This window comes from Notolepis coatsorum (genome assembly GCF_963971535.1).
Source record: "Notolepis coatsorum genome assembly, chromosome: 14".
NCBI lineage: Eukaryota > Metazoa > Chordata > Actinopteri > Aulopiformes > Paralepididae > Notolepis > Notolepis coatsorum.
The window spans coordinates 68,810,756-68,836,981 of NC_140178.1; the positions used below are offsets into that span (position 1 = coordinate 68,810,756).

Consider the following 26,226-nt stretch of genomic DNA (forward strand, 5'->3'; position numbering starts at 1 on the left):
TTCTGCCGTCCGGTCCTTGCGGAGGACGAAGAAGTGGTCTGCCGGTTCTATTGCGTGATTCGGGACATCTGGACTCAGCCAAGTTTCTGTGAAACAGAGGACGTTACAATCCCGAATGTCCCTCTGGAATTGGATCCGTGCTCTGATGTCGTCCAGTTTATTCCCTATCGATTGCACATTGGCCAACAATATGCTGGGCAATGTGGTTCTGTGTCGTTTGGACCTCAGTCTGTTCCGGACTCCGGCTCTCTTCAGTTGCATCCTATTTCACTGCATCAGGTCAATTATTGCTAATACATCATACCTACTTTGAAATCAAAAACCATGGAAATGATTGGTTTTGCACAAGATAAGTGAAAGCTGTGGGAGAGAGAGATGTTGAGGTGAGAGATATGTTTTGTGTGTGTACGTGTGTTCCACTTTGTTCGCTCTCTTAATTTAAATCTAATATTTATATTCACATTTATCATTGGTTTTTCACAAGATGAAAAGTGAAAGCCGAGGAGAGATGTTTTGTGTGCATGCGCATGTATTATACTTCCTAGTACTCCAATAGTCCAGGACCAGTTTAGCTTAGAATTGCTGAGTGAACCAGCATTGAGATGTGGGTCGCAGCGGCTGAGAAAGTTAGTACCACCATGGGGTGCTGGTCCTGGGGGGTCCGGGGGTCCTGGAGGAAATGTCTTTTGTGGTGTCTGATGATATAATTAAATTTTTATATTCTGTATAAATTGATAAATAAAAGATTTAAAAAAAGATAATAATTTAAACCTGTAAACATTTTCCATAAAGGACACCGCCGTAACTAATTGACTGCCATAAGCTTTCGCCATCTTTACTAAATGGCGCCAGCGTTATTGACAATTTTAGCGATGTTTGTAGACCCATCGTGTGTTCTGTATTATAGCTATGGAGACAATAGTATGGCTCATTTGACAGGCATTGTTCATAGTCCATTACTGACTAATTAGTTCATTTCTACACACTGCAGTTTGTTACACACTACATGCTAAACATCGCCCCATTTCCAGAATAATCCAGTCTTTTTCCATAGATCGCGAGATATGACACATTATATGCAATAAGCCCAAATCGTTCTGGTTGATCGCCTGAAGCTCCAAATACTCCCAAATCAAAATCATCAATCACCCAAGTGATCACATCGCCATCGCGACCAGTGTATATGTCTATACTGGTTTATATGGGAAATACGCTTCAGGAAAAACAATTTCGAGGCGGCCTCTGTTCAGGCAGGAGGAGCCCTTGCCAAAAAAAAGAAAGAAAGAAAAACGTGTATCCACACCAAGCCATTCCAGTTCAAAGGTAGGCGATACTGCCACCTGGTGATATCGTCATTGCAATTCCAACATAGGCATATGAATCAGAGACACCTAGATGGCTCCGGCTGACAGTATAGAACGGGGATCAAAGGAAAAGATCAAAGGACCAAAACCCGAGAAATCTCGTGTTTCTCAGAGTTTTGGCGTTCAACACATGGCGAGATAACCCGGCTTTTCTCTGGTTTGGCAGAGAAAGAGTTAACCACCTTTTAATTAAAGAAATAAAGAAATAAAATGTAAATGGCTGCATTTATATAGCGCTTTTATCCAAAACTCTTTTACAATTTGTTCCTCACATTTGACCCATTCACACACTGATGGCGGAGGCAACCATGCAAGGTGCAAAACTGCTCATTGGGAGCAATTAGGGGTTAAGTGTCTTGCTCAAGGACACTTCGACATGCTGCCTGGGGCGGAGCGGGAATCGAACTGGGAACCTCCGGATTACTAGCCGACTGCTCTACCTCCCAAGTCGCCCTGTGGTATGCACAAATTGAATAGATAAATAAAATGACCAGTTAAGCCAATGAATTTACCATTTTTAGGCATTATTATGTATCTGGCCCGTGAGATCATCTATATTTTTCATTTCGCCCCCTTGGTAATTAAGTTTGACACCACTGCGTATAACATGACATCATTACAGTTGGAAAATGTAATTTAGCAGGTTTGAACGATGGTTTGAATTTGGAACAAAAGTGACAGACCTATCCTGGGACCCAGTCACATTCAAACGTACTAGTACTCTTATCAAGTGGGGGCCCACCAGGGACAGGACCCCAATCCAAACCAGTCCTCTGCTTCCCTTTGCAACAGTTGTGATAGGAGGAACAAGAAAAGAGGGCAAGGTTTGAGGTCAATTTAAAGAGACCCTGCCCTAGACATTTTCAATGGCCTTCTCACGCACAGCATGACATTGATCGCTACAGCTCGGTTTAATAAAAACTTTGTTCAATCTAATTGACTGGCACGGTGGTGTAGTGGTTAACACTGTCGCCTCACAGCTAGAAGGTCCTGGGTTCAATTCCCGCTTGGGGACTAGGTTGCCGCGTTGCCAGGTACCCAGGTGTGGAGTTTGCATGTTCTCCCCGTTTCCCCTCCCAATAAGATAAACCCGATAGAAAAACATGCAGAACAGATCACTAACGATGTCGCGTCCCTGACAAAGACGGACAGGAGCACTTGGATTGGTCCCTGGGCGCTGCCCACGCCGCAGCCCATGTCTCATGTCTGCTCCCGGCTGCCCTTGGGGGGGGGAAAGACGGCGGGATGGGTCAAGTGCAGAGAGACATTTCATCGGCGACTCAATTGCATGTGTGTGTGTTCCTGTGTGTCACCCATCTCGCATGCGTGTGTTAATCTGCATGACAAATAAAGACTTCTTCTTCTTCTATTATCCTCTCACCTGACACCACCAGGCCGTGCTTGCTGACGGCGAAGGGCAGGCAGGCCAGGCTCTTCCACTGATTAGTCAGGGGATCGAAGCTCTCCACACTGCGCAACACCACCTTGTCATCCTCTCCGCCTACAGTCACGATCACTTCAGCTGTCCCTGTTACCAAGGCAACAGGAGTGAGAGAGAGAGAGAGAGAGAGAGAGAGAGTGGTGAGCCAGAGAGGACTTAGGAGTTCAAAGAGCTGCTAACTTCATTAAAACAAAAGGGCAATCCAGCGAGCATGCTGGTCTTTTGAGAGATGTTTGCAGAAGGGTAGGCTCTAATGAAGCGGCTATATGGGGTTCACTGGAGCAGTGCGAGCATAGTGGGGGCACACACACACACACCTTCACTGAATCAATGTGGAGGGAAACATTATGCCTTCCAATGTCATTATGGATTACTTACGACAATCATCATCATCACAGAGATTTTAACAAATCCTGTAATAACGAATATGTTTGGATCATCCATTATTAGGGATGCTCGATATTGGCTTTTTTACCGATACCGATATTCCGATATTGTCCAACTCTTAATTTCGATACCGATACCGATATCAACCGATACCGATATATGCAGGGTTTCCCCCCAAAAAAACTGAATAATTTCAGGTAATTAATAATTTCACTGGATGCATTCAAAAGGCTTTCTAAATGTAAGCATTATCTGTGCAAAATATGATAATTAAAAAAGTTAAAATTAACATTACATATCTCTTGTTGTTGAATTAAACCAACATGCATACTTTTGACAATAAATAAAATAAGAATTGGTTCTTACTTGCTTGCCTGGGTAAATAAAGGTTAAATAAATGTAAATGTTTTTTTTTTTTTTTTTACCGATACCGATATTTTCCGATATCACATTTTACTGCCGATATCGGCCGATAATATCGGTCGGCCGATAATATCGGACATCCCTATCCATTATGTATAAATACTAGTATACTATGCACCCAAAAGGAACCTGTCATTATGTCTAGCCATCCTACACAAACCATACAACTGACTTCATTCCTCACAGAAATGACATTGAAAAGCTTAAAAAAGTTTAAACTAAAGACCAAGCAGAGATCTGCTTAACATTTTTCAGGAATGTACAAACATTTTTTTTTATAAATAAATAAAACAAAACAGTATTGACTTAAGGAGGGCTGAAGGGGTGGTCTCGATTCAGAATGTTTGAGGTGCAGCATCATGTAATGTCTGGGATACCGGTGGATCTGCGGGGCCGTGCCCTGGGGCAGTAGAGCTCTCCGCGGCGGTCCTGCAGCAGGAGGTAGTCCTTGGCCTCGGAGATGAGCCTCTGACATGCCTGGGACTCCTGCACCACCACCAGAGACTCGATCACATCGTGGAGGTAGTAGGGACTGATCAGAGGCAGTCTGATGTGCTCCAGGACCTGGAGAAGTATGTGGAGGACAAGGGACAATGACGACGGATTAATTAGGGCATAAATTGAAACCCTTATCCAGGTCTCAATGCCGAATCGTTCACCAATTGTGCCGGGAGAAGCTCAATTCATACCAATAAGATTCGATGTGCTCAACGGCTCAACGACTGGCCCTAATTTCAGGCCAGCATTACTCAGTAGCAGCCTATCCCCCACACACACACACTATAATTAAAGTATCCCATATTTCATCTAACATGAAAGGAGCATCATGGAAGGTGTTAACTGTCTTCTAATTACACTGACAACCTCCCTGAGCTGCCAGATTACCTACCCTGTGACTGGAGTGTCTGACAATGGAGCCGTAATCCTCCAGATTTATGGAGCTCTAGATGACTGACAGCTGCTGGGCTTCCCCAACACTACCCCATCCCCTTCTATTGTATAGCCATAGTTGACCGCGCAAGCATGCACTGCACATATACAACCACGTGTTATAGGCCACGTCAGGCCAAGCAATCTGAAGATACTAAGGATGGAATTAAAAGACACATATGGATACCAGTAAATAGGAGGAATGTGACGTGTATGTATACCGTAATTGCCGGACTATAAGCCGCACCTGAATATAAGCCACACCAGCTAGATATAGAACGAAAAATAAATGTGTACATATACAAGCTGCACCTGCATTGTTGTATAAGCCGCAGGGTTCAAAACATGGGTAAAAAGGTGCGGCTTAATAGTCCGGCAATTATGGTACCCTGTGATGTTTATTGAGTTTATTAGGATCCCCATTAGCTGATGCATGACAACAACTAGTCTTCCTGGGGTCCACACAAACATAAAACATTACATTCAAGAAGACTTTTACAGAACAGTAAATAAATAGAATAAAAACTGATTTCCAAATTTCATATTTTCCATCATATACCACTTATTTTCTGATTTTCATTTCATTGGAAAGAAAATAATGATAATAATAATAATAAAAAATGTTATGTGATGAGGTAAAGAAGTGGTGCGACCAATCAGAGGCCATGCTACAGGACGCACTCGATGAAGTCGACTGGGGAATGCTTCAGGCAAGCTCCAGTGACGTCAGTGAGTTTGCTGATGTTGTTGTCAGTTTCATAACAACACTAGCGGATAGCATTGTACCCACGAAAAAGGTTCGGGTCTTCCCGAACCAGAAACCGTGGGTTGACACTATCCGAGTGGCTCTGAACGCTCGCACCACTGCTTATAACCTGGGCAGAGCGTCAGGAAACATGGAGTATAACGCCGCAGGCAGACCAGACGCGCACAAAGTCACGCGCGGGTTCCGTGCAAGATCGCGCGCGTGGCCTGGCACACGAGTCGACTTCAGAGCGTGCGGAAGCGCCACGGAGGAAGGCACATTTACATTGGGACAGCTGTAAATGCCTAGTCTATATGCGAAGTCAGTCCCCGTTTGAAGATTTTTTAAGAATTTCCAGTTCCAGTGTTCTATTGTCCATTTTGCATGTATAACCAGTTATTATATAATTAATTCGAATGTTAGAATTCATTTTAGAATGATGATCAGTGTGACTGTACTCCTGAAAAAGTATAGTACTATGGTTTATTTGTATTGGGAAAGATAGACACATTAGCTGGTTGAACAACATCTATATGTGTGGTAATAATGCAGATATTGAGTGTATTTCAGTGAAAATGCGCGTGGCGCACGCCTCTGAATCCAACTGAAGCGAAAACGGGTGGGTTGTTTGGTTAGGGCCTAGTCCTACACAACATGCCTATAGAATACAGGCTATTTATAATTATTATTTTATTTTTAATTATTGAATTATTATTATTTATTTATAATTAAAAAAAAATGCCAGTAGGCCATGACCAAAATAAATAAATAAATAAAAGTGATCCAGATTTGGACTGATATGATACTGTAGTGAATTCCTGTGATTGTGGTCATAGAGAATTAGTCTTGTGCAGGGATCATTTCCAGAAGTATTTAGACAAAGTCACATACTTTCTATAGACTGTAGGCCCACCTTTTTTTGCATTAATAATTCTATCTTGATTCTAACAAACTAGATTGTGTGTTTAGGTTTATTTGTTATGTTATTGGATGATGACTTGCTTCATGAGTGTTCCTTGAGATTCTAGGCCCACTGATCAGACAGGTTGTGAAAAGCTGTGACAAGGACCTACCGTAAATCCTCAAATAGAGGAGGGACCTCCGATAAAGGAGGGGCCTCTTATAATGGGGGGGGGGTTGATGCATTTAGACAAACACAGGCCTGTCTCTAATATAAGGTCGCAAAAAAAAGTTTTTTTTAAATTTTTCGTGCCGTGATATAGAATGAGATAAACTCTTGCCAATGGAAATCAAGTGCTGCCTCCCGCTACACTGACATTAACGTTTCACGTTGTCATAATATGGTAGATCTGTGGTGTCGGCTGGATGACGTTGACTTCGTTTGCAAACGTTAACGTTCGCTATCTATATGGCATTGGCAGACGAGGCTGGCGTTGTCCAGTTGACACATTACAGACCATGATGCTATGATAACGTTAGTAGCTAAAGCTACTGCATGTAAACAAATCGATTCAACTGAGGAAGTCGAGAAGGTACCACACGCTAAACCGTCCCCGGACCCCACAACCTAGTATAGACAGTTCCAACTTCAGTGTGTGAATTACGTTAATCCCACAATTACTCAACTGCACTCAATATTTAAATACCAATGCTAGTCTAAATAAATGTAGACAGACAATGTACGTATTAAAAAAAAATAAAAAAAAATAATGCAATAAAAGTCTGAAAATGAAGGGATTATGTCCATGAGTGTCATTTTTAGAAATTAAGGCCTGCCTCTTATATAAGCCTCTCTCTAAAAAAGGCCTGGTGCTCTTTGCAGCTGAGGTAAATAGAAGACCCATCTTATATTTGAGGATTTACGGTATTTAAAGGGGAACTATCTTATAAATGACCTTTTCCAGTGTTTAGGGTTATTTTCTAGCTATGTGGACTTATAGTAATAGGATCTATGTCTCTAATTCTCGATTTGGCGCATTCTTCCAATTCTCCCCTCACAATAATGTCCCTCCCTCAAGTGAGTCATCTGAAAATTTGCCTATATGGGACATCATATGGTGCATTTGCATAATAACACCCGCCCCCTCTAGCTGCCCGCCGAGCGAGAGAAGCAGAGAACTGTAAACGCTCTGCGTGTCTCCCTCTCGAGGAAGTACCACCGTGCTGCGCTACAGCTCATGCTCCCGAACCGAGAGAGAGATCTCTCTCTCTCTCTCTCTCTCTCTCACCTAGACTGCCAGAAGGGGGGCTGTGTGAGACTGTTCATTGACTACAGCTCAGCGTTCAACACCATAGTCCCCACCAGACTGGTGGACAAGCTGATCGAGCTGGGTCCGAGCTCCGCTCTGAGCGCCTGGATACTGGACTTTCTGAGTGAAAGGCCCCAGGCGGTCAGGGTGGGGGGTCAGACCTCCAACACCATCACCCTGAGTATCGGGTCCCCCCAGGGCTGTGTTCTGAGCCCCCTGCTGTATTCACTATACACACATGATTGTGTGGCCAAGTTCAGCTCCAACTCCATAGTAAGTTTGCGGACGACACGCTGGTGTGGGGCTGATCTCCGACAACGACGAGAAGGCCTACCGGGAGGAGGTTGATGCACTGGAACAGCCTGCTCCTGAACATTGGTAAAACCAAGGAGCTGATCGTGGATTTTAGGAGAACACAGCAGGGGACACACACACCACTGTGGATAAACGGGGATACCATGGACAGGGTGAGCAGCTTCAAGTACCTGGGGGTCCACATTTCAGAAGACCTGACATGGACAACACACAGACTCAGTCGTAAAGAAGGCGAAGCAGCGCCTCTACCACCTGAGACAGTTAAGGAAGTTCAGAGTATCGGGGAAGATACTCCAGTCCTTCTACTCCGGAGCTGTAGAGAGCATCTTGACTGGAAACATCACTGCCTGGTATGGAAACAGCAAGGCACAGGACAAGAAGGCCCTACAGAGAGTGGTGCGCTCAGCTGAGCGTACTACGGGTATTGCACTACCACCCCTGCAGGTCTTATATAACAAGAGGTGCAAATCCAGAGCCTGCAGAATAATGAAAGACCCTCACCACCCCAACAACAGCCTGTTGAAGCTGCTGCGGTCAGGCAAACGCCTGCGCACACCAGCAACTAGGACAAAGAGACTTCAGCTCAGCTTATTCCCCCAGGCCATCAGTCTTGAACACTGAACTCTCCACACACAAGCACACATGAGCACACACATAACACACACTGTATACGCTCACACACTAACAGTCACTTTAGCATGAACACACACATGCTGCACACGCCCACACTCAACAGTCACTTTACACAATGAAAAGGTCACTTTAAAAAGAACGGGAGTGGTTCTTGTATAGTAAATAGATGGATATAGCAAGTTAGCATAAGGACACATAGTAACTGTAGATTGTATAGTATAGCATTGTATAGTAGTGTACATAAGACCCAGTGCCTCATCCGTAGCTAACATTGTATTGCACTATCGCAGGACCTTAGCATGTCTTACCATGCTTGTTGTAAACTTTATGTACATTATACCCGTTATGTCTTATTCTTATTACTTGTATTATTGCACAAATGTCTTATTCTCATTCCTATTCTTATTACTTGTATTATTGCACAATCGCTGCCGGCATGACCCCCCGCATTTCACTGTATGCTTGTATGCCGTGACAAATAAAACTCTTGACTTGACTTGATGACTATAAACAGATAACATAATAGTCCATAATAAAATGAGTCGATGCAATCAAAGGCTAATTTCTACCAGGTTGCAATAAATATGAGATCATTCGAAATCATAGACGTCTCGATTCTTATTAGGGCTGAACGATTAATCGATTTTTAATCGAAATTTGAAATGATGCAATTAGCAAATCGCAAATCATGCAATACATTTTTTTTTTTTTTATTTAACCAGGAAGTCCCATTGCAAGGGAGACCTGGCAAAGATGACAGCAATAACATTTGCAATACATCACACAGCAATTAAATGTGCGATACATCACACAAGAACATAATAAAAGTGCATGTATACAATATACATCACATGTAAACACAAAAACACAAAGCAGAATAGTCTACATGATAGTAAACGTGTATGACAGTATAATACAGAGTAATACAGTAATTTTGCAGTTTTCACCAAGAGAGACCGGGGTGTCTAAGGGGGCTTTCACACTAGCCATTCGGGATTGAATCAGAGCACGATCGCACCAAAATAGAGTGTGATGAGAACGCTCCCCCCCCCCCCCCCCCATCACCGGGGACGCTGATTTGGTCCAAGACGGGACCGCTGGAATAGGTGGTGCGGGCGTGGTGTGCAAGCAAATCTGTAATGCTTTCATGCTTGCTTGAATTTTGGGCAGATAAAAAACATACAGCAACAACTGGACAATACCCACAAAAACTATATTTATGGGCAATTTGGAGAGTTCAGACCTCAACCAAACAAGCATGTTGAGCCTCACGGCTCAGTGGATGATGAAAACGTTGAGATGAAGCCACGTTACAAGCCCAAGCTATTTTGTAAGCAATTTTGCCATTGCTATACATTGGTTTCTTGTTCGAATGCATTTATTTAGACTGATGTATTTTTCTTCCACGAAAAATGGAGCCTCTAAATAATTATTGCCCAAAATGTAAGCTGTAAAAGATAAGCTAAAACGTGCGTACAAAGCCACTTATTCTGAGATGATAATTCATGTATCTGGATAACCAATACATGGATTTTGTCGAGGCAGGTAGTGTTATTTCGGGAAAATTGATATCTATAGTGTGGTATATCTTTCGTCCACGAAAAATGGAGGCTGTAATATAATTATTATTGCTCGAGAGTCTCTATGAATAATAATAATTAGAGCCTCCATTTCTCGTGGACGAAAAATATACCAGACTATAGATATCAATTTCCCCGAAATAACGCTACCGGCTACCTGCCTCGACAAAATACTTCATTGGTTATCCAGATACAGATTAATTAGCATCTTAGAATAACAAATAACACGTAAAAGACAAACGCAACATCTTTTCGTTTCTTTTCTCCAGCGCAACCAGCATGTCTTTCGTTGGACGTGCTGGTCTAATAATGCTGTTATTAGAAAATGTGCGTGCATGGGTACAACAGATCAGTCAACAATGTCGAGCTAAAAGTGAAGAAGATGAGGCTTCAATATATTTTCCGTGGTTTGATGCAGTGGACAGCATAATCGGCCAAAACCAACCAGTGATTCCTCCGTTGTTACTCTCTCTCTACTGGTTCAATTAATGTTTAAGTAGAAAAACGTTGCACTATAAAAACAAACTGGATAGAGGGCGGTTAGGTGGCATAGCGGAGATTGCGTTCGTCACCAACCCCGGAGCTGTGAGCTGGATTCGCCTGTTCGAGTCCAGCTCACAGCTCCGGGGTTGTCACCAGCTTGGCTGGCTGTTCACACTAATACAATTGGCTGTATTAGAGGGTGGGAGAAGCTGGTGGGGTGGGTCCGGGTCGCTGTAAACAGCGACTCCTACAGTTCGGTCGGGGCGCCTGCTAAGCGCGGATAGGACCTGAGTGGGATAGTGTGATCCTTCCACACGCTACGCCCTCTCGGGGAGGATCCGCGCCACCAGGTGAAAAGAAGCGGTTGATTGGCTGGACGTGTGTCGGAGGAAGCACGTGATAGCCTCCACTCTCCCAGATGATCTGACTGTGGGGGGTAAGTGCGCAGCGACCAGGAAGGGGATTGGGAATTGGCATAAGACTAACATTGGGATGGGAGAAAAAATCTGAGGAAAAATGGAGGGGGAAAAAGATCAAAAAAAAAAAAAAAGAAAAAAACTGGATAGTTGATGATAAACATTTAACTTCATTAGCTGAAGTATTCTAAAATAATTTAAGCCATTCTCCTTTTCTCTGTGTGTGTGTGTGTGTGTGTGTGTGTGTGTGCACGCGTCTCATATCTGGTCTGACATCAGAGGAGTTTGATAGTATTTACTGAGGATTGCCAGATAATGTTGATATTTAAACATAAAAAAAATTACAATACAAAATAAATATACATGATCACGCAACATAAAAAAATGTGTTGTCGGAACGGTTTGGGAGAGGGAGGTAAGGGGTTTTAGATTGTGTGTTGTGAAGTTTAGACTTCAGAGAGGGAGAGTAAAGTACAGAAAAAGGTACCGTTGGGTACAGGTACCGGTTCCCAGGTAAAAAGATACTTTTTCAGGCTATGTGTTCCGAACAGACCCACCACGTAGGCCAGATGCAAGCCGCATTTTACAATAAACCTCTGTGGGGCTGTGTAACTGAGGGGTTACAAAACCCTGACTGTATTAAAGATTGTGATAGATTAAACCACTGCTAGGTATGTACTTTAATTACTGGCCAGACAGTACATCGAATAGATATGGTGGACACTCATAATAACACGGCATTGACAAAGAAATAGTATTTGAGGGTATTTTATTATTATGCAACATTAGGTTACAGAATGAGAATTAGGGTCGCGCTTGTATGGCGAAGAATATGCATAAAGTCAGTCAGTAGCATGAGTCACTGGGAATAGCAGGATTCCTACGATGGGTACTAAGCTGACGCCACCTGGCGTATAATAGCAATTATAGAAGGCAACGCTGGTACCGCCTGGAGACACTGGGTTCCTCTCAGAGTTGTAAGGTCTAGAGCAGTGGTCACCAACCTTTTTAAGCCCAAGATCACCTTTTTTTTTTGGTGAAGGCAAGATCTACCTATTGAAGCGTTGAGAGAAAAAGACAGCCAAGATTGTACTTTAAACTAAAATGACTTTTATTTGCCTGTATTCTAATTACATGCAATGCTTTGGTCCAACATTAAAACGTCAAAGTAGAACTATTATGTACTTTCTCAGTCAGTGCTAAGTGCAGTCATCTTATGCAGCATCACTTTTCACATCAAAACAAAAGTAGAACTGTAATGTGGACTCTCTCATATTATTAACATTGACAAACATATTTACAATTAGCATTTTATAAAGTAGAACTGTAATGTGTACTTTCTCAGTCAGTGCTAAGTGCAGTCAGTGCTAAGTGCAGTCAGTGCTAAGTGCAGCATCACTTTTCACATCAGAACAAAATTAGAACTGTAATGTGGACTCTCATATTATTAACATTGACAAACATATTTACAATTAGCATTTTATAAAGTAGAACTGTAATGTGTACTTTCTCAGTCAGTGCTAAGTGCAGCATCACTTTTCACATCAAAACAAAAGTAGAACTGTAATGTGTACTTTCTCAGTCAGTGCTAAGTGCAGTCAGTGCTAAGTGCAGTCAGTGCTAAGTGCAGCATCATTTTCACATCAAAACAAAAGTAGAACTGTATGTGTACTTTCTCAGTCAGTGCTAAGTGCAGCATCACTTTTCACATCAAAACAAAGGTAGAACTGTAATGTGGACTCTCAGGGTAAGATCTAATTTTTTTTTTTTTTTTTTTTTTTATGGAAAGATCTACAGGGACAGTCTCAAAGATCGACCAGTCGATCAAGATCGACGGATTGGTGACCACTGGTCTAGAGGATAGAGGAATGTTCGGATACTCAGTCTGATTCAATGAAGAATAAGGGGGTTCACGTACAGAAGCCAGTCCTTGTAAATCCAACGATCAGCAACAAAAGCAATAACTGTAATCCAATGCTCGATAGCAAACGATGATAGCCAGCCAGCCTCGGTCCATGAGGCCAGCCCGAGTGTAAATCCTCACGAGGTTAAATCCCAAACGACAGTGGGAATTAACGATGCTCTTCTCCGGGTAACACGTTCCACAATCAATATAATCCAACCAGTAATGGTTCTGCAATCGCCGCCGCTGGTTCTCCTGTGCACATGTCCAGCAGGTTCTCCGACTAGGCCTCCTCGTGTGCTCGTACTAAGGTATTTAGTCCACGCGCACTGGCTAAGGTCCACTAGCTAACACGAACGAACCGCTGGGTAAAGCTACACACGAACGAACTGTGGTTGGCACGATATACAATAAATGAACGACTAGTTACTTCACATTAAACTAGGTCGAACTTGACGTTACTGCATTAAACTGGATAACACTTTACTATTCAATTCGCACGTGGTTCTCAACTCTCTGTTAGACGCACTGCTGCTCACTTCACTAGAGTCACATTGAACTTGTCACACGAACTGCTGCTGTGTGCACCTGCGCCGTATATATACTTAAGTGATTATCTAGTCCCAAACCTCAGTTCTTGTCTGGAATCAATACGCTGTCTCTGGGCATGTCCTGACTTGCCCCAAACTCGCCCTTGAACATGTCTGAGTGCGAGACTGCCTGGCGCCACCGTCAGGGGGCATTATCCATAAGGAAAGTGAATATTACTATGGTTCGAACGCAGGTTTAAAGGGATATACTGTGTATATATAAATAATATACAATGTATATAAAACAATAAATGTAGATTCTCAGCTTTAATCTGGCCCTTCACAACAGGCTGCTTAAAAAAAATATATAATTATAATTGCAAATGTAATCGTAATCGCAATATCTGTCAGAAAAATCGCAATTAGATTATTTCCCAAAATCGTGCAGCCCTAATTCTTATGGGAATTCTCGTCAACTTCAGGATGTGTCGTGTCTTGTTGAATGCAGCCCATCCTGGTGCCATCCTGTTGTTCACTGCGGTGGAGTGGTAATTTGTGTTAGATAATTTATGTCCCAGATACACAAATTCATTGACTTGTTTGATGCTTTCCCTATTGATTGTTGTTTATTTGGAGTGTTCTGTGCAGTGTTGAAAAAGTTCACTTTCTACATGAACTAGTTCAGTTCACACATTTTTAAATGAACTAGTTCAGTTCATAATTCAAAATGTTTAACTAAAGTTTATGGTTTCAAAAATGTACTAGTTTATAGTTATTTTTTCAATACGTTGCTGCAAGCTATTATTTGTCAACATTATTGCCACAACCCATATAGAACCACAGACATCAGAATACTGGCATTTCCATCACACTGTGATTATTTATCAGTGTTTCCCCTACCATTGCCTTGAAGGGGCGTCCCGCGTCACGAGTCTCTCTCTCTCCGCGCACAACACACACACCTAAACCTTTCGGTGTGTGTGTGTGCGCCCGTCCTCAATCTGGCACACTTTTGAACTAAGTTATACTGTGATAGAGCGCAGAGAATGAACACGTTCACAATTACGTTCATCTAGCGGAAATACAGTACGTTCAGTTCACATTCGCCCAAAATATCGTTCATTGAACGCGCTCAGGTACATCACTGGTTCTGTGTTCCCAATCTTTATTTGCAGACTTACTTCTGCTGTAGTTTTGGCAAATAAGGTTGCAAATTGTTGCAGTTTTGCATTGTTGGAGTGATTGCTATATTAGTCAGCATAACAAATTTGAAATTATTTGTCCACCTGTAAAGTAACCTGAATCTATTTCTTCCTCGTTTACATTCTCAGAGTTTCAAAACCTTCATGCTTCTTCCTTGGTCTTGTATATCATGGCTTCAATGACAATGCAAAAATAGTAAGGGGGCAAGAATGTGTCCTTGCCTAACACCTCTCAGTACATCTATGGCCCTTGACATACCAACGTCATACTACATCTATGGCCCTTGACATACCAACGTCACACTTGATTGAATCTTGAGTAGATGGAAGTAGGACTTGTTTATAGATGTCTTCTCCAGGAACAACCATAGGGAGGACAATTTCACGTGTGGATGGCAGATCTGTTCAATGGTACTCCTTTCTGGTCGATAGGCTGCTTGGGATGCTGGGAAGCATGAGTATAGATCTTATTTGATCCCTGTTGAAGCAACACCCACAATCTAAAATCCTCAAACTTTGGACACATCACCAAAGGTTTATCCAATGTGTGTTCAGAAGGTCTGGTTGACGATAGAAGAAATACCCAAACGAAGGGGGAGGAAAAACCACAATAAACTTCACCTGCAAAAACAGGGACGAACGGAGAGCTCTTTCAGGTGTAGATGTGCAGTGAAACATCATGTGAAGTACCAAACTGACCTTTTCAAAGCTCTGCGTAGGCGTTGTGCATTTCTCCAGCCACAAGACAGCAGCCTCAAACACGGTCTCCTCTTTGGGCACGTTGAGATGGTCACTGGCAATGATCTCCGTTAGCTTGTCTGCACACAGAGACAAGAACTCCTCCTGGGGCCAGAAGACAGTGCAACATGGCAAGAGTCATGTTGAGGAACGTGACAAATCACATAGGATTGTAGAGGTGTACCAATGCGTACTAAACACATGATCTTTCCTGAGAGATATACCGGTAATCTCAAGGGTGTGCTAAAGTGATGTGGCCAAAGCAGGTCAAAGTGATACATTAGATTAGATTAAAATGTATTGTCATTATACAGCAAGTACAGTAGAACGAAAAGATGTTTGGCATCCAACCAGAGTGAAAATGTAACAGTAAAGTGCAACAGTAATATACAATGTATAGGTGATAAAACTGGATATAAAATATATACAGTAAATTAGTACTACTGGGTGTAGTGCCAATCAGATGCATGTACAGAGTTGTAGTATTAATATGTATAGTGATACAGGTATTATGAAGACAGTATGGTAGTAGTCATAATGGCCAGCAGCATAACTAGTAGAGTAGGTAATGTTTATGTACAGATATATAGTATACTATCTACAGATATGTAAAAGGATTATGTGCAGGTATGTACAGACAGATGTGCGTGTGTGTGTAATATATATATATATATATACACATACGGTAAGAATAAATATTTATATACAGTATATAGAGCATTATTGTACATGCCATCATACAGAGTTATATGGGTTATATGTAGGTGTATAAGTAGGTATATAGGAGGAGTATATGCAGGTAATATAATGTATATGCTGTAAAATGGTGATACATGAGATGACCTTTGGCTTTGCTAATGTTTATCCAATGCTCTCTCCGGTAACTTCCATTACACTCCAACGTACTTGCTAAACAGAATAAATAAAGTCATGGAAGTTCATCCTTTTTCCCACGGGGGCTATGAGTGGAAAATTTGGATCACTCACTCACGGGTGATAACACATACGATAGCACGTTAAAACGTATCAACTAACAACAGTATTGGTCGACTAAGATCTGGTCGATTCATCTACTTAGAAGGGGTCAGCCCTACAGTCCCACCTTTCATACTCGGGTAATGATCCGCATCTGTGCATCTCACCTGTAGGCAGACACTGCAGAAGTGCTGGAGGATGTAGTCCATGCTGCGCTTCTCCAGCTCCTTACAGGAGTGGGCCTCTGCAAAGCAGTGGATCCCCACGCAGTTAATCTCGTCCATCTGTCGCGCCATGAAGAGACAACAGGCCTCTCGGACTGCCATGATGTCCAGCAGGTTGGCAGCCGCTAGCAGGGCCTTAAAGCAAAAAAACAAAACGGTTTTTGCCAAAGATGCTAATTGGAAATATAGACCATAAAGAAAACGGATGGATTTTTTTTTCTTGCTCAAGGAAGATGAGTACTGGTAGTCCACTCTCCTTTGTATTTTACTTTATTGAGACAGTAGGCATGACAGAGGAGAGAAGGTTCTTTATTGAGACAGTAGGAAGGCTAAGAGGGTGACAGTAGGCATGACAGGAGAGAATGTTCTTTATTGAGACAGTAGGAAGGCTAAGAGGGTGACAGTAGGCATGACAGAGGAGAGAAGGTTCTTTATTGACAGTACGAAGGCTGAGAGGGAGACAATCCAACCTCACCGTAAAACGAAAAAACGAAGATGATGATGATAGGAGAGAAGGTTCTTTATTGAGACAGTAGGAAGGCTGAGAGGGAGACAGTAGGCATGACAGATCAGACACAGGAGAGGTTCTTTATTGAGACAGTAGGAAGGCTGAGAGGGAGACAGAATAGGCGTGACACAGGAGAGAAGGTTCTTTATTGAGACAGTAGGAAGGCTGAGAGAGACAGAGTAGGTGTGACAGAGAACGGAGAGAAGGTTCTTAATTGAGACAGTAGGAAGACTGAGAGGGAGATCGTAGGCGTGACATAGAGAAGGTTCTTTATTGAGACAGCAGGAAGGCTGAGAGGGAGATCGTAGGCGTGACATAGAGAAGGTTCTTTATTGAGACAGTGGGAAGGCTGAGAGGGAGACATTAGGCGTGACACAGGAGAGAAGCTTCTTTATTGAGACAGTAGGAAGGCTGAGAGGGAGACAGTAGGTGTGACAGAGGGGAGAATGTACTTTATTGAGACAGTAGGAAGGCTGAGAGGGAGACAGAATAGGCGTGACACAGGAGAAGGTTCTTTATTGAGACAGTAGGAAGGCTGACAGGGAGACTGTAGGTGTGACCGAGGAGAGAAGCTTCTTTATTGAGACAGTAAGAAGGCTGAGAGGGAGACAGTAGGTGTGACAGAGAACGGAGAGAAGGTTCTTTATTGAGACAGTAGGAAGACTGAAAGGGAGACAGTAGGCAAGATACAGGAGAGAAGGTTCTTTATTGAGACAGTAGGAAGGATGAGAGACAGAGTAGGCGTGACAGAGAACGGAGAGAAGGTTCTTTATTGAGACAGTAGGAAGACTGAAAGGGAGACAGTAGGCAAGATACAGGAGAGAAGGTTCTTTATTGAGACAGTAGGAAGGCTGAGAGGGAGACAAGAGTAGGCGTGACTGAGGAGAGAAGGTTCTTTATTGAGACAGTAGGAAGGCTGAGAGGGAGACGGAGTAGGCATGACAGAGCAGACACAGGAGAGAAGGTTCTTTATTGAGACAGTAGGAAGGTTGAGGGGGAGACAATAGGAATGAGAGAGGAAAGGGGGACATGCAGAGCTTATAGTCGTAACAACTAATACACCAACTCTGGGCGCATGATGATGAGGATGATTTATTTATTGGTCGGTTATACAATATAGAAAATAACAACAACAGAACATGCACAACAATTTACACACAGTAAACAGATTGGGCATGATATTTACACATTAAAAAACTCAACAGTCTCATTTCATAACTTGTTTATGAATGATCTGCAAGACCGGTTGGTCTGGAGCAGTGACAACTGATTGCACCAAGCTCATAGTTCACTAAACACAGAGAGTGTGTGTTGCATTGCTAGTGATCGCCTGGCCTTTCTTCACTGCTTGGAACTTGTAGATTATTGTGATTGATCCAGCCGACTTATAGCACAGCTATCTTACTGAATATGTTTATACAACTTGTATTTAGACAGGGAAGAGTACCATGCTATAAAAGATAAACTTAAGATGCTCTCCATAAAGGAACGATGGGAGGAGAACCATTATACCATCACCCCCTACACACAGATCTCCCATTTGTGCATGAAAAGCTGTTGATCGCTGTAGACCTTCCTCACAATCGACGTGTATGTTTGATGGCCGATTATACCTCACCTGTACATTGGCTTTGGAGATGACCACCTCCGACGTATAGGCGTAGCTCACCAGCATGCCGATCATCTGAGGTTCCACTCCATTAATGGCGACCCTCTCCTGTCTGGACTCCATCAGGTCTGTGGAGAACATGGCCTAAGGAGGAGGTTCAAGGGGGAGATCAGGGTAGAGTGAATTAATGCTTGTTGTGTTAATGGTTTGAGAAATTGTCATTTTAAGATTTTACTGCAGTTTATTGGTTATGGCAAGAGTACATAAACATGGACCTTTGACGCTTTGCGCTTGTGAAAGCCAAAACGGAATCGAATGCCATCTCCCATTCACTGGACTTGCGACAAAAGATCAATAAACTTGACCAAGTGCAAAAGGTATTAGAGTAGTTTTTACCTGGAAGTAAGAGCTAAAGGAGGCGAGTACGATGCGGTGGCAGGGAAACTCCTGTCCCCCGCAGCAGAGGGTCACATCACAGAAGGCGTTGTTGAGCCGGAGGCTGTTCAGGCCCTCCAGCACCTTATTGGGGTGTCTCGTCTCCACAAACACATAGTCCTCGCTGTCCAGTGAGCGGAGAGGAACACCGGTAGCAGCGTCCTCCTGGACAGGCGAGTGTGGTAGGTCAAAGGTGGCCGAGTCGACACCCGGAATAATTTCAGCCATTTCTCACTCTGCTACACGGGCCTGTCGGATGAGACGGCGTTATTCACGGTGAGAGTTTCATGTTTAATATTCAGGATGACTAGGATGAATCAAACACCACGATCCAGTGACCACATTTTGAAGCAGTAGTGAAGCATATCTTTTCACTATACTTTTATTCCTTGTATCCTCTAACCTACGTGGCCCTCCCTGCTGCAGGATTGTGTAGTGATTATCGCCTTCTTTACATGCATGGAATTATTATTGTTCCAAAACAGCAAAGCTGTTCGTGAGTTAAGGGGAAACATTCAGCTGATTCTCCATACTTACACTGCCTAAAATATTGATAGTAGCCTACTTTAACTCAAAATACTCAGATTTATTCATTTATATCACATAACAAACACTTTTACCATTAACCCTTTACACCTACATAGACAAAGGTTTGCCGCCCTGGACATAGCGTTATATTTTTGCCAATTGTGAGCTTATTCTTTGAGTCAGTATAAAGTGTTATACCTTTTATGAATGATTCAGGAGAACCTACCCTTTATTTCTGGTGCAGTGCAAAGTCACCATCATACATTACCTTTGTGTGAGCATACAATATTTGACGTAAGAAAAATGGCCATTGAAAAATATGTTGAATAACTCCATATTTTACCAGGGAATTATTGTTTTTTGAACATGTATAATTATATTTAGGTGTTTTGAACCTCCATGTGAGATTTGGTGCAAAATAAATACACCTTTGTGACAGCCATTTATTTGGATATTGCTCTGGGCATTTTTTTGCAGACAATGTGAAAATATACATTTTGGTGTCACCTTCATATTTGGAGGCAACACACACACTCTCACCCCCCCCCCCCCCCCCCCCACACACACACACACACACAAAAGGCCCCGGCATCATATAGCTCTCCCCCTTTGCTGCACAATAAATTATATAGTTGTGATACAAGAGTAGGCTACTTCAAACACATCAAATCCTAAATCTGAGTTCAACCTGGTGCTGGATCACTCCATAGCAAAGAGACTGGGCTTCTGCCTTCCTCAGTAGCCTCAAAGCCAACAGTATATATACAGTATTTTTTACTGTACATTTTATATTAGATTGTACATACACAGGAAATGTGAATCCCGGACCGTAGTTTATTATTAGTATGTTATTCTTATGCTTATTTTATTCCTTATTCCTTTTTTTTTTTTTTTTTTTTTTTTAGATTTTTTATTGTTTTTACTACCGGGCAGTCCGGTAGAGAGAGAGAGGAAGAGAGAGAGAGGAAGAACGGGAGACAAAGCGGGGGGGAAGACATTCGGAAAATGACGCCGGGTCCGGGAATCGAACCCGGGTCGGCCGCTTCGCGACGCAGCGCGTTACATGGTTCGCCACTTGGGCGCCCCATTTTATTCCTTATTCTTAGGCAATTTTTTGTTATTCATATTGGTGATTTGTTTTACCGTGAGCAATTTGTAGTGCCAAATTTCCCTCGGGATGATTAAAGTATTTCTATTCTATTCTATTCTATAACAGTCTGGGCCCAAGGCCTCTGTCTGTAGGCTTCTCACCTGAAGCTCATAGCACAATCAACAGTAGTATAAAAAAAAAGCTTACTCGTAGGCCATTTCTGAATTTACATCATATATATGAATTTAGATCCACAGGGAAAAACATAGTCCGTATAACAATGTATTCATAATATCCTATCAATGTTACTTCAACATCACCCTCATCATCACATCAAACATGATCAAGATTTCTTCATTAACACATTGGATGCCAGACCCGACATAAGTCGGGTTAACTCGCCGAACGTTGGGCGCCAAACCCGAGAAGTCGGGTTTTCATCGTTATTTCTTTTATTCTATATTTATCTTCATAATTCATCCATCCAGCCTGATGTTATCATTAGGAATGGGTCTGAGATCGCAAACGTCCAATACTGCCGCCTTGCGACGTGCGGGCGGGGTCTAACTACTCGGGCAAGGCAAGCGGTTATAACGGATGCATCGACGAGGGTCACCCCCCCCCCCCGTTCATGTTCAATGCTGGATTACGTTGGAAACATGATCGCGATCAGTACTCGGAATGGTGATCAGATAATTGGATTATTCTTTTTGCAGTACATCATAGACAAGGTAAGGGCTATACGTTATCAATCTTGCGTAGATCCGATAATTATTTCCCTGCGATCGGAGCGTGTGTATGTAATGTACTGTGTAACGTATTCCGTTGGTCTCTCTCTCTCTCTCTCTCTCTCTCTCTCTCTCTCTCTCTCTCTCTCTCTCTCTCTCTCTCTCTCTCTCTCTCTCTCTCTCTCTCTCTCTCTCTCTCTCTCTCTCTCTCTCTCTCTCTCTCTCTCTCTCTCTCTCTCTCTCTCTCTCTCTCTCTCTCTCTCTCTCTCTCTCTCTCTCTCTCTCTCTCTCTCTCTCTCTCTCTCTCTCGTTGACTGTTGCATATGGGGGCATTTAAAAATAGTATTTTAAAGTCAGAAGGAGGATCTGTGGCTTGATAGTATAACAGATTTGGTTATGTCTTAAGGAAGAGTGTGTAACATGAAAAAACACAACACCATTCTGGAGAATCAGGCATCACCTGGATCTGACATGTCATGAGACTTGTTTGTTTGGATGGTGTGTATGTCAAGTGTGCTCTTTGGGGGCGGCTAGGTGGTGTAGTGGGCAAGGCGCTCGCCATCAACGCTGGATACGCTGGGTTCAAATCCAGCTCTCGGCGTTGCTATCAGCTTGGCTGGTCGTTCATACTAACACAATTGGCAGTGTTAGGGGTGGGAAAGCTGATGGGTGGGTCCTGGGCGTTGTGGACAGCGACCCCTACAGTTCGGTCGGGGGGCCTGCACAGCGAGGGTAGGATCTGGAGGGAGGTAGTGTGACCTTCCACGTTACACTCTCCCGATGAGAATCTGCGCGGCCAGGCTGGCTGCCGGCTGGCTGCACATGCGTCGGAGGAAAGCATGAGACAGTCTCCGGACCAACAGTAGGGGGGAGTGCGCAACAACCAGGAAGGGGGTTGGGAATTGGCATAACGACTAACAGTGGGATGGGAGAAAAAAATCGGAAAAAGGAGGGGGGAAAAAGATTAAAAAAAAATAAAAAGGTGTGCTCTTTGGACATTATTACGTCCACTGGTTGAGCAGAGGGACTTTTTCAAATGCTTGGACACATTTTTGCTTCTGAAATGTGCATGCTCCTCTCTCCCCAGATAGTAAGAATTTACACATTATTATTAATATTAAAATATGGACCGATTCTATGTTTGTATAATAATAATTAATCAGGCTATGATGAAACTTAAAAGTTGTGGTGATTTATTTGTCTGCTTGGCTGGTTATGGTAGATCTATCGAGCCTTGGAAAAGGGTAAAGTAGATCTCGTGCCCGAAAAGGTTGCTCACCCCTGATATAGATGAAAACATAGGGATATGGATTGCAATAGGGATTGCCATCATCTTCATCTACATAATTTTATTGAACTGTAATTAAGACAACATAGGGAGTCAGTGTCCTCTCCTCTGATGACATCACTGGTATCCATATTTAAACTCAATAACTGTCAAACCAAATGAATGTGTGCAAAACTGTTTAGAGCCTTGGGATAGATGTAACTGACACCTTAAACAGGGCCTTAACAGACATTTATGAATGGATTGAGTGCAACAAGTTGGTGTTAAATATCTCAAAGGCCATTGTGCTTGGATCTAGACACATGTTGGGCATGCATCCTCAGTTAAAACTCTCAATTGGCACCACACAAATTGAACAAGTGAACACAATAAAACTTCTCAGAGTTACTATTGATAGCTCCTTATCTTTGTCTAAACATATAAATATTATTGTCATTAAAATGGGAAGAGGAATTTTTATGACTAGGAAATGTTCTGCTTTTATCACTCCCTCCATAATGAAATCCGTTATTCATTCTTTGGTTTTGTCTCATTTAGAATACTGCCCTGTTATCTGGTCGTCAGCTACTAAATCGAATTTAAAAAAGTTTCAGGTTGCTCAGAATAAAGCGGCTCGCCTGGCACTAGGCTGTTCATACAGGACGAGTATTGGTTTTATGCATGAACATCTGGCATGGCTGATGGTTGAAAATAAAGTATCGATGCGTCTTCTAATGCTACTGCGGAACATTATTAGCACTGGTAAGCCATCTAGCTTGGCTCAGCAGTTAGAAATGACTTCTGATCATGGTTACAACACTAGAGGGGCCGCTTCTGGTAACATCAGAACAAAATCATCTCATCCACAATACATAATAAAATTACTTTCAAAACAAATATTAAGAGATATCTTGCAAACATGTCAAGTATATAACTGTTATCTGTGTATTATCTTTTTTTTGTTTGACTGGAATGTTAGATTTTCTAATGTGAATTTGTATATTTGTATTAATTTTTTATTTGCGTTTTGTTTTAATTTTTATTCGTATTTTTTGTTGTACATTTGTATTGTATTTGTTTTGTCCAGGACCCCAGGAAGACTAGAGGCTCTTTCATGCGTCTCTAATAGGGATCCTTTAATAAACATAAACATATGCCAAATGAATCACAAGTTGTTTTTCGGATAAGTGCCCCTTTAAGCCCTTTTGGGAACAACATATCAATTTAAAATTCCACCTACTCTCTTCTTTAGGTGGAGAGTAGACTTAAGCCCCATAACTCGCGGGGGACCAACACTTCTGATCATTATTCCCGATGGCACTTTAATGCTCACTAATTCTGGTTCTTAAGTCTCTACTGATTTTTCCTATGTAACAAAGTCCACATGGATATTTTAACATAAATCACATGTTCGGTGTTAGATGATCATAATTGTACCCCTTACCTGGTACTTCTTTCATGGAGGCGGTAGAATACATCTGACTTTTAACCATTGCATTTACAACCCAACACAGTTGTTACACCCGACATTTCCATTAGGTGGAGTGATATATTGGGGGATCTTGACCGGAGTTTGATTGATTGATTGATTGAAAACTTTATTAACAGATGATTGCAGAATGGGTACAGTACAGTACAGCTCAATACACACAATTGTTAAGGGGATGCAGACCAGAGAAAGACTTTCATCTTGTTTACATCAGGGTCCCCCATTTTCAATTCATCATAACATATATGACATACACGACATACAGATACAGTACTGCTACATCTATACATTTATGACATACCAGATTTGCAAATACAGTACTGTTTGTGATACAAAAAGAGTTTAAAAAAGAGAGTATATACATTTGACATAGAAACTGTACATTGGAGGAGGTTGGGTAGCTGGGATGGGGGGGTTGGGTGGGGACTGTACATTGGAGGTGGTTGGGTGGGTGGGGGGGGGGGGGAAACTGTACAAGCAAAACTGTACATTGGAATATCGACGAAACCATGCTTGGTACTAAGAAGAGGGTCTCGTGTATTCTTGGGTTAGGTCATTTACTGTACATTGGAGGGGGTTGGGTTAGGACATTTACAGGGGCCAGTTTCGAATTGCAGTCTCCCGTAGGTGTTCTTTGAGAGTGGTTTTGAAAGTGGGTAGTGATTCACATTCCTTTACAGCTTTGGGTAGGGCGTTCCACATTGATGTGGCATAATTGCAAAACGTATTTAGTCCCTTGTTTGAGCCAAATCTGGGTTTAACATGATTTGTGGATCTCCCTCTGGTGTTGTGGTCGTGGTATTCACTGACCTTTGGGAAGTATTTTGACATGTACATGGGTATCTTAGTCGTGTAGTGTATCTTGTAGGGCTGTCTTAAATACTTCGAAGCTTCGTTCGATGGCACAAGCTTCGAACATTAAAAAGAAATCGAAGTTAAAAAAATTAAAAAAAAAAAAAAAAAATTACATTTTTTTGCCTCCAAAATCTTGCGCTTCCATTCCAATGAAACGAAAGTAAGCAGCGCCTTCCCGCCTCCATTCCAATTAAACGAAAGTAAGCAGCGCCTCGACTCCACCTCTCTACAACAAGCACGTGGAGATTATCTGTGTTGAAAACAACAAGGACATGTGCAGCAGACATGTCGACGAAGAAGCGAAGCAATGGCGTTTGTTATTTAAGACTATGTCGGACAGATTTGTGTTCATTGTGGTGCTTTTTTAAAGTGTCCCGACCCATATAAAAATATGTCTTAATAAAACGTGCTTAATTAAGTCGAATTCTGCCTTTGTCTCTATCAACTACATATAAATATTTATATAATTGTTTGCTTGATAGACGAAGGTTGCAACATAATTATGTAATGTAATGTCGTTGGCTGTGAGAGCAGCCCCACTGCACCCAGGCAGCGCAGCCGAGTTAAACCTTGTCATGAAAGGGGCTACTTAATTAATTAATCCAATCCACTTTATTTATAGAGCACATTTAAAAACAACAAAGTTTACCAAAGTGCTGTACAAGTCCCAGAACATAAGATAAAAAAATATATATATATTTTTTTTTTATTAAATTATTTTTTTTTTTCTCGAAGCTTCGAATTAAAATCGAAGCTCGGCCCCGAAGCTTCGATTGCCAAAAAAAGCTTCGAAGGTCAGCCCTAGTATCTTGTAGACCAGGCCCATTGCAAGTTGCTGTACTCTGTCGTCTACTCTAAGCCATCCTAGGTTGTCAAAGTGGGCAGGGTGAGGTGTGTTCTAGGAGTAAGGTCAAGCAGTAGTCTGACCAGTTTGTTTTGAGATGTTTGTAATTTTGTTTTTAGCGCCTTTGAGGTGCTTTGGTACCATGAGGTGCAAGCATAGTTGTAGTAGTACCCTTGAATGAGTGTCTTCAGGGTATTCTTGTTTACCAGAGAGGAGATCCGGTACAAGAATCAAGTTCGTTGGTTGACTTTTTTTATTACATTGGATGCCATTTTGTCACAGGAAAGATTTGCCTCTAGGATGGAACCTAGGTATGTAATTTCATCTTTCCTTGTGACAATATTGTCACCCGCTGTAACTGAGAAGCCGTCGGT

At 42.3% G+C, this 26,226-nt stretch overlaps 1 protein-coding gene across 1 annotated transcript in view; it reads right to left on the bottom strand.

The window, feature by feature from the left end:
* Positions 1-26,226, bottom strand: part of LOC311240326 (kelch-like protein 24) — a 40,512-nt gene that overhangs the window by 11,596 nt on the left and 2,690 nt on the right. Inside the window, exons 2-7 of the mRNA XM_084328905.1 lie at positions 19,013-19,300; positions 18,626-18,760; positions 16,443-16,634; positions 15,262-15,405; positions 3,993-4,179; positions 2,746-2,892 (exon numbers count right to left, since the gene is read on the bottom strand). Coding sequence (XP_084185031.1) covers positions 2,746-2,892; positions 3,993-4,179; positions 15,262-15,405; positions 16,443-16,634; positions 18,626-18,760; positions 19,013-19,279 — 1,072 coding nt within the window. The 5' untranslated portion in view covers positions 19,280-19,300. The remainder of the gene's footprint in view (positions 1-2,745; positions 2,893-3,992; positions 4,180-15,261; positions 15,406-16,442; positions 16,635-18,625; positions 18,761-19,012; positions 19,301-26,226) is intronic.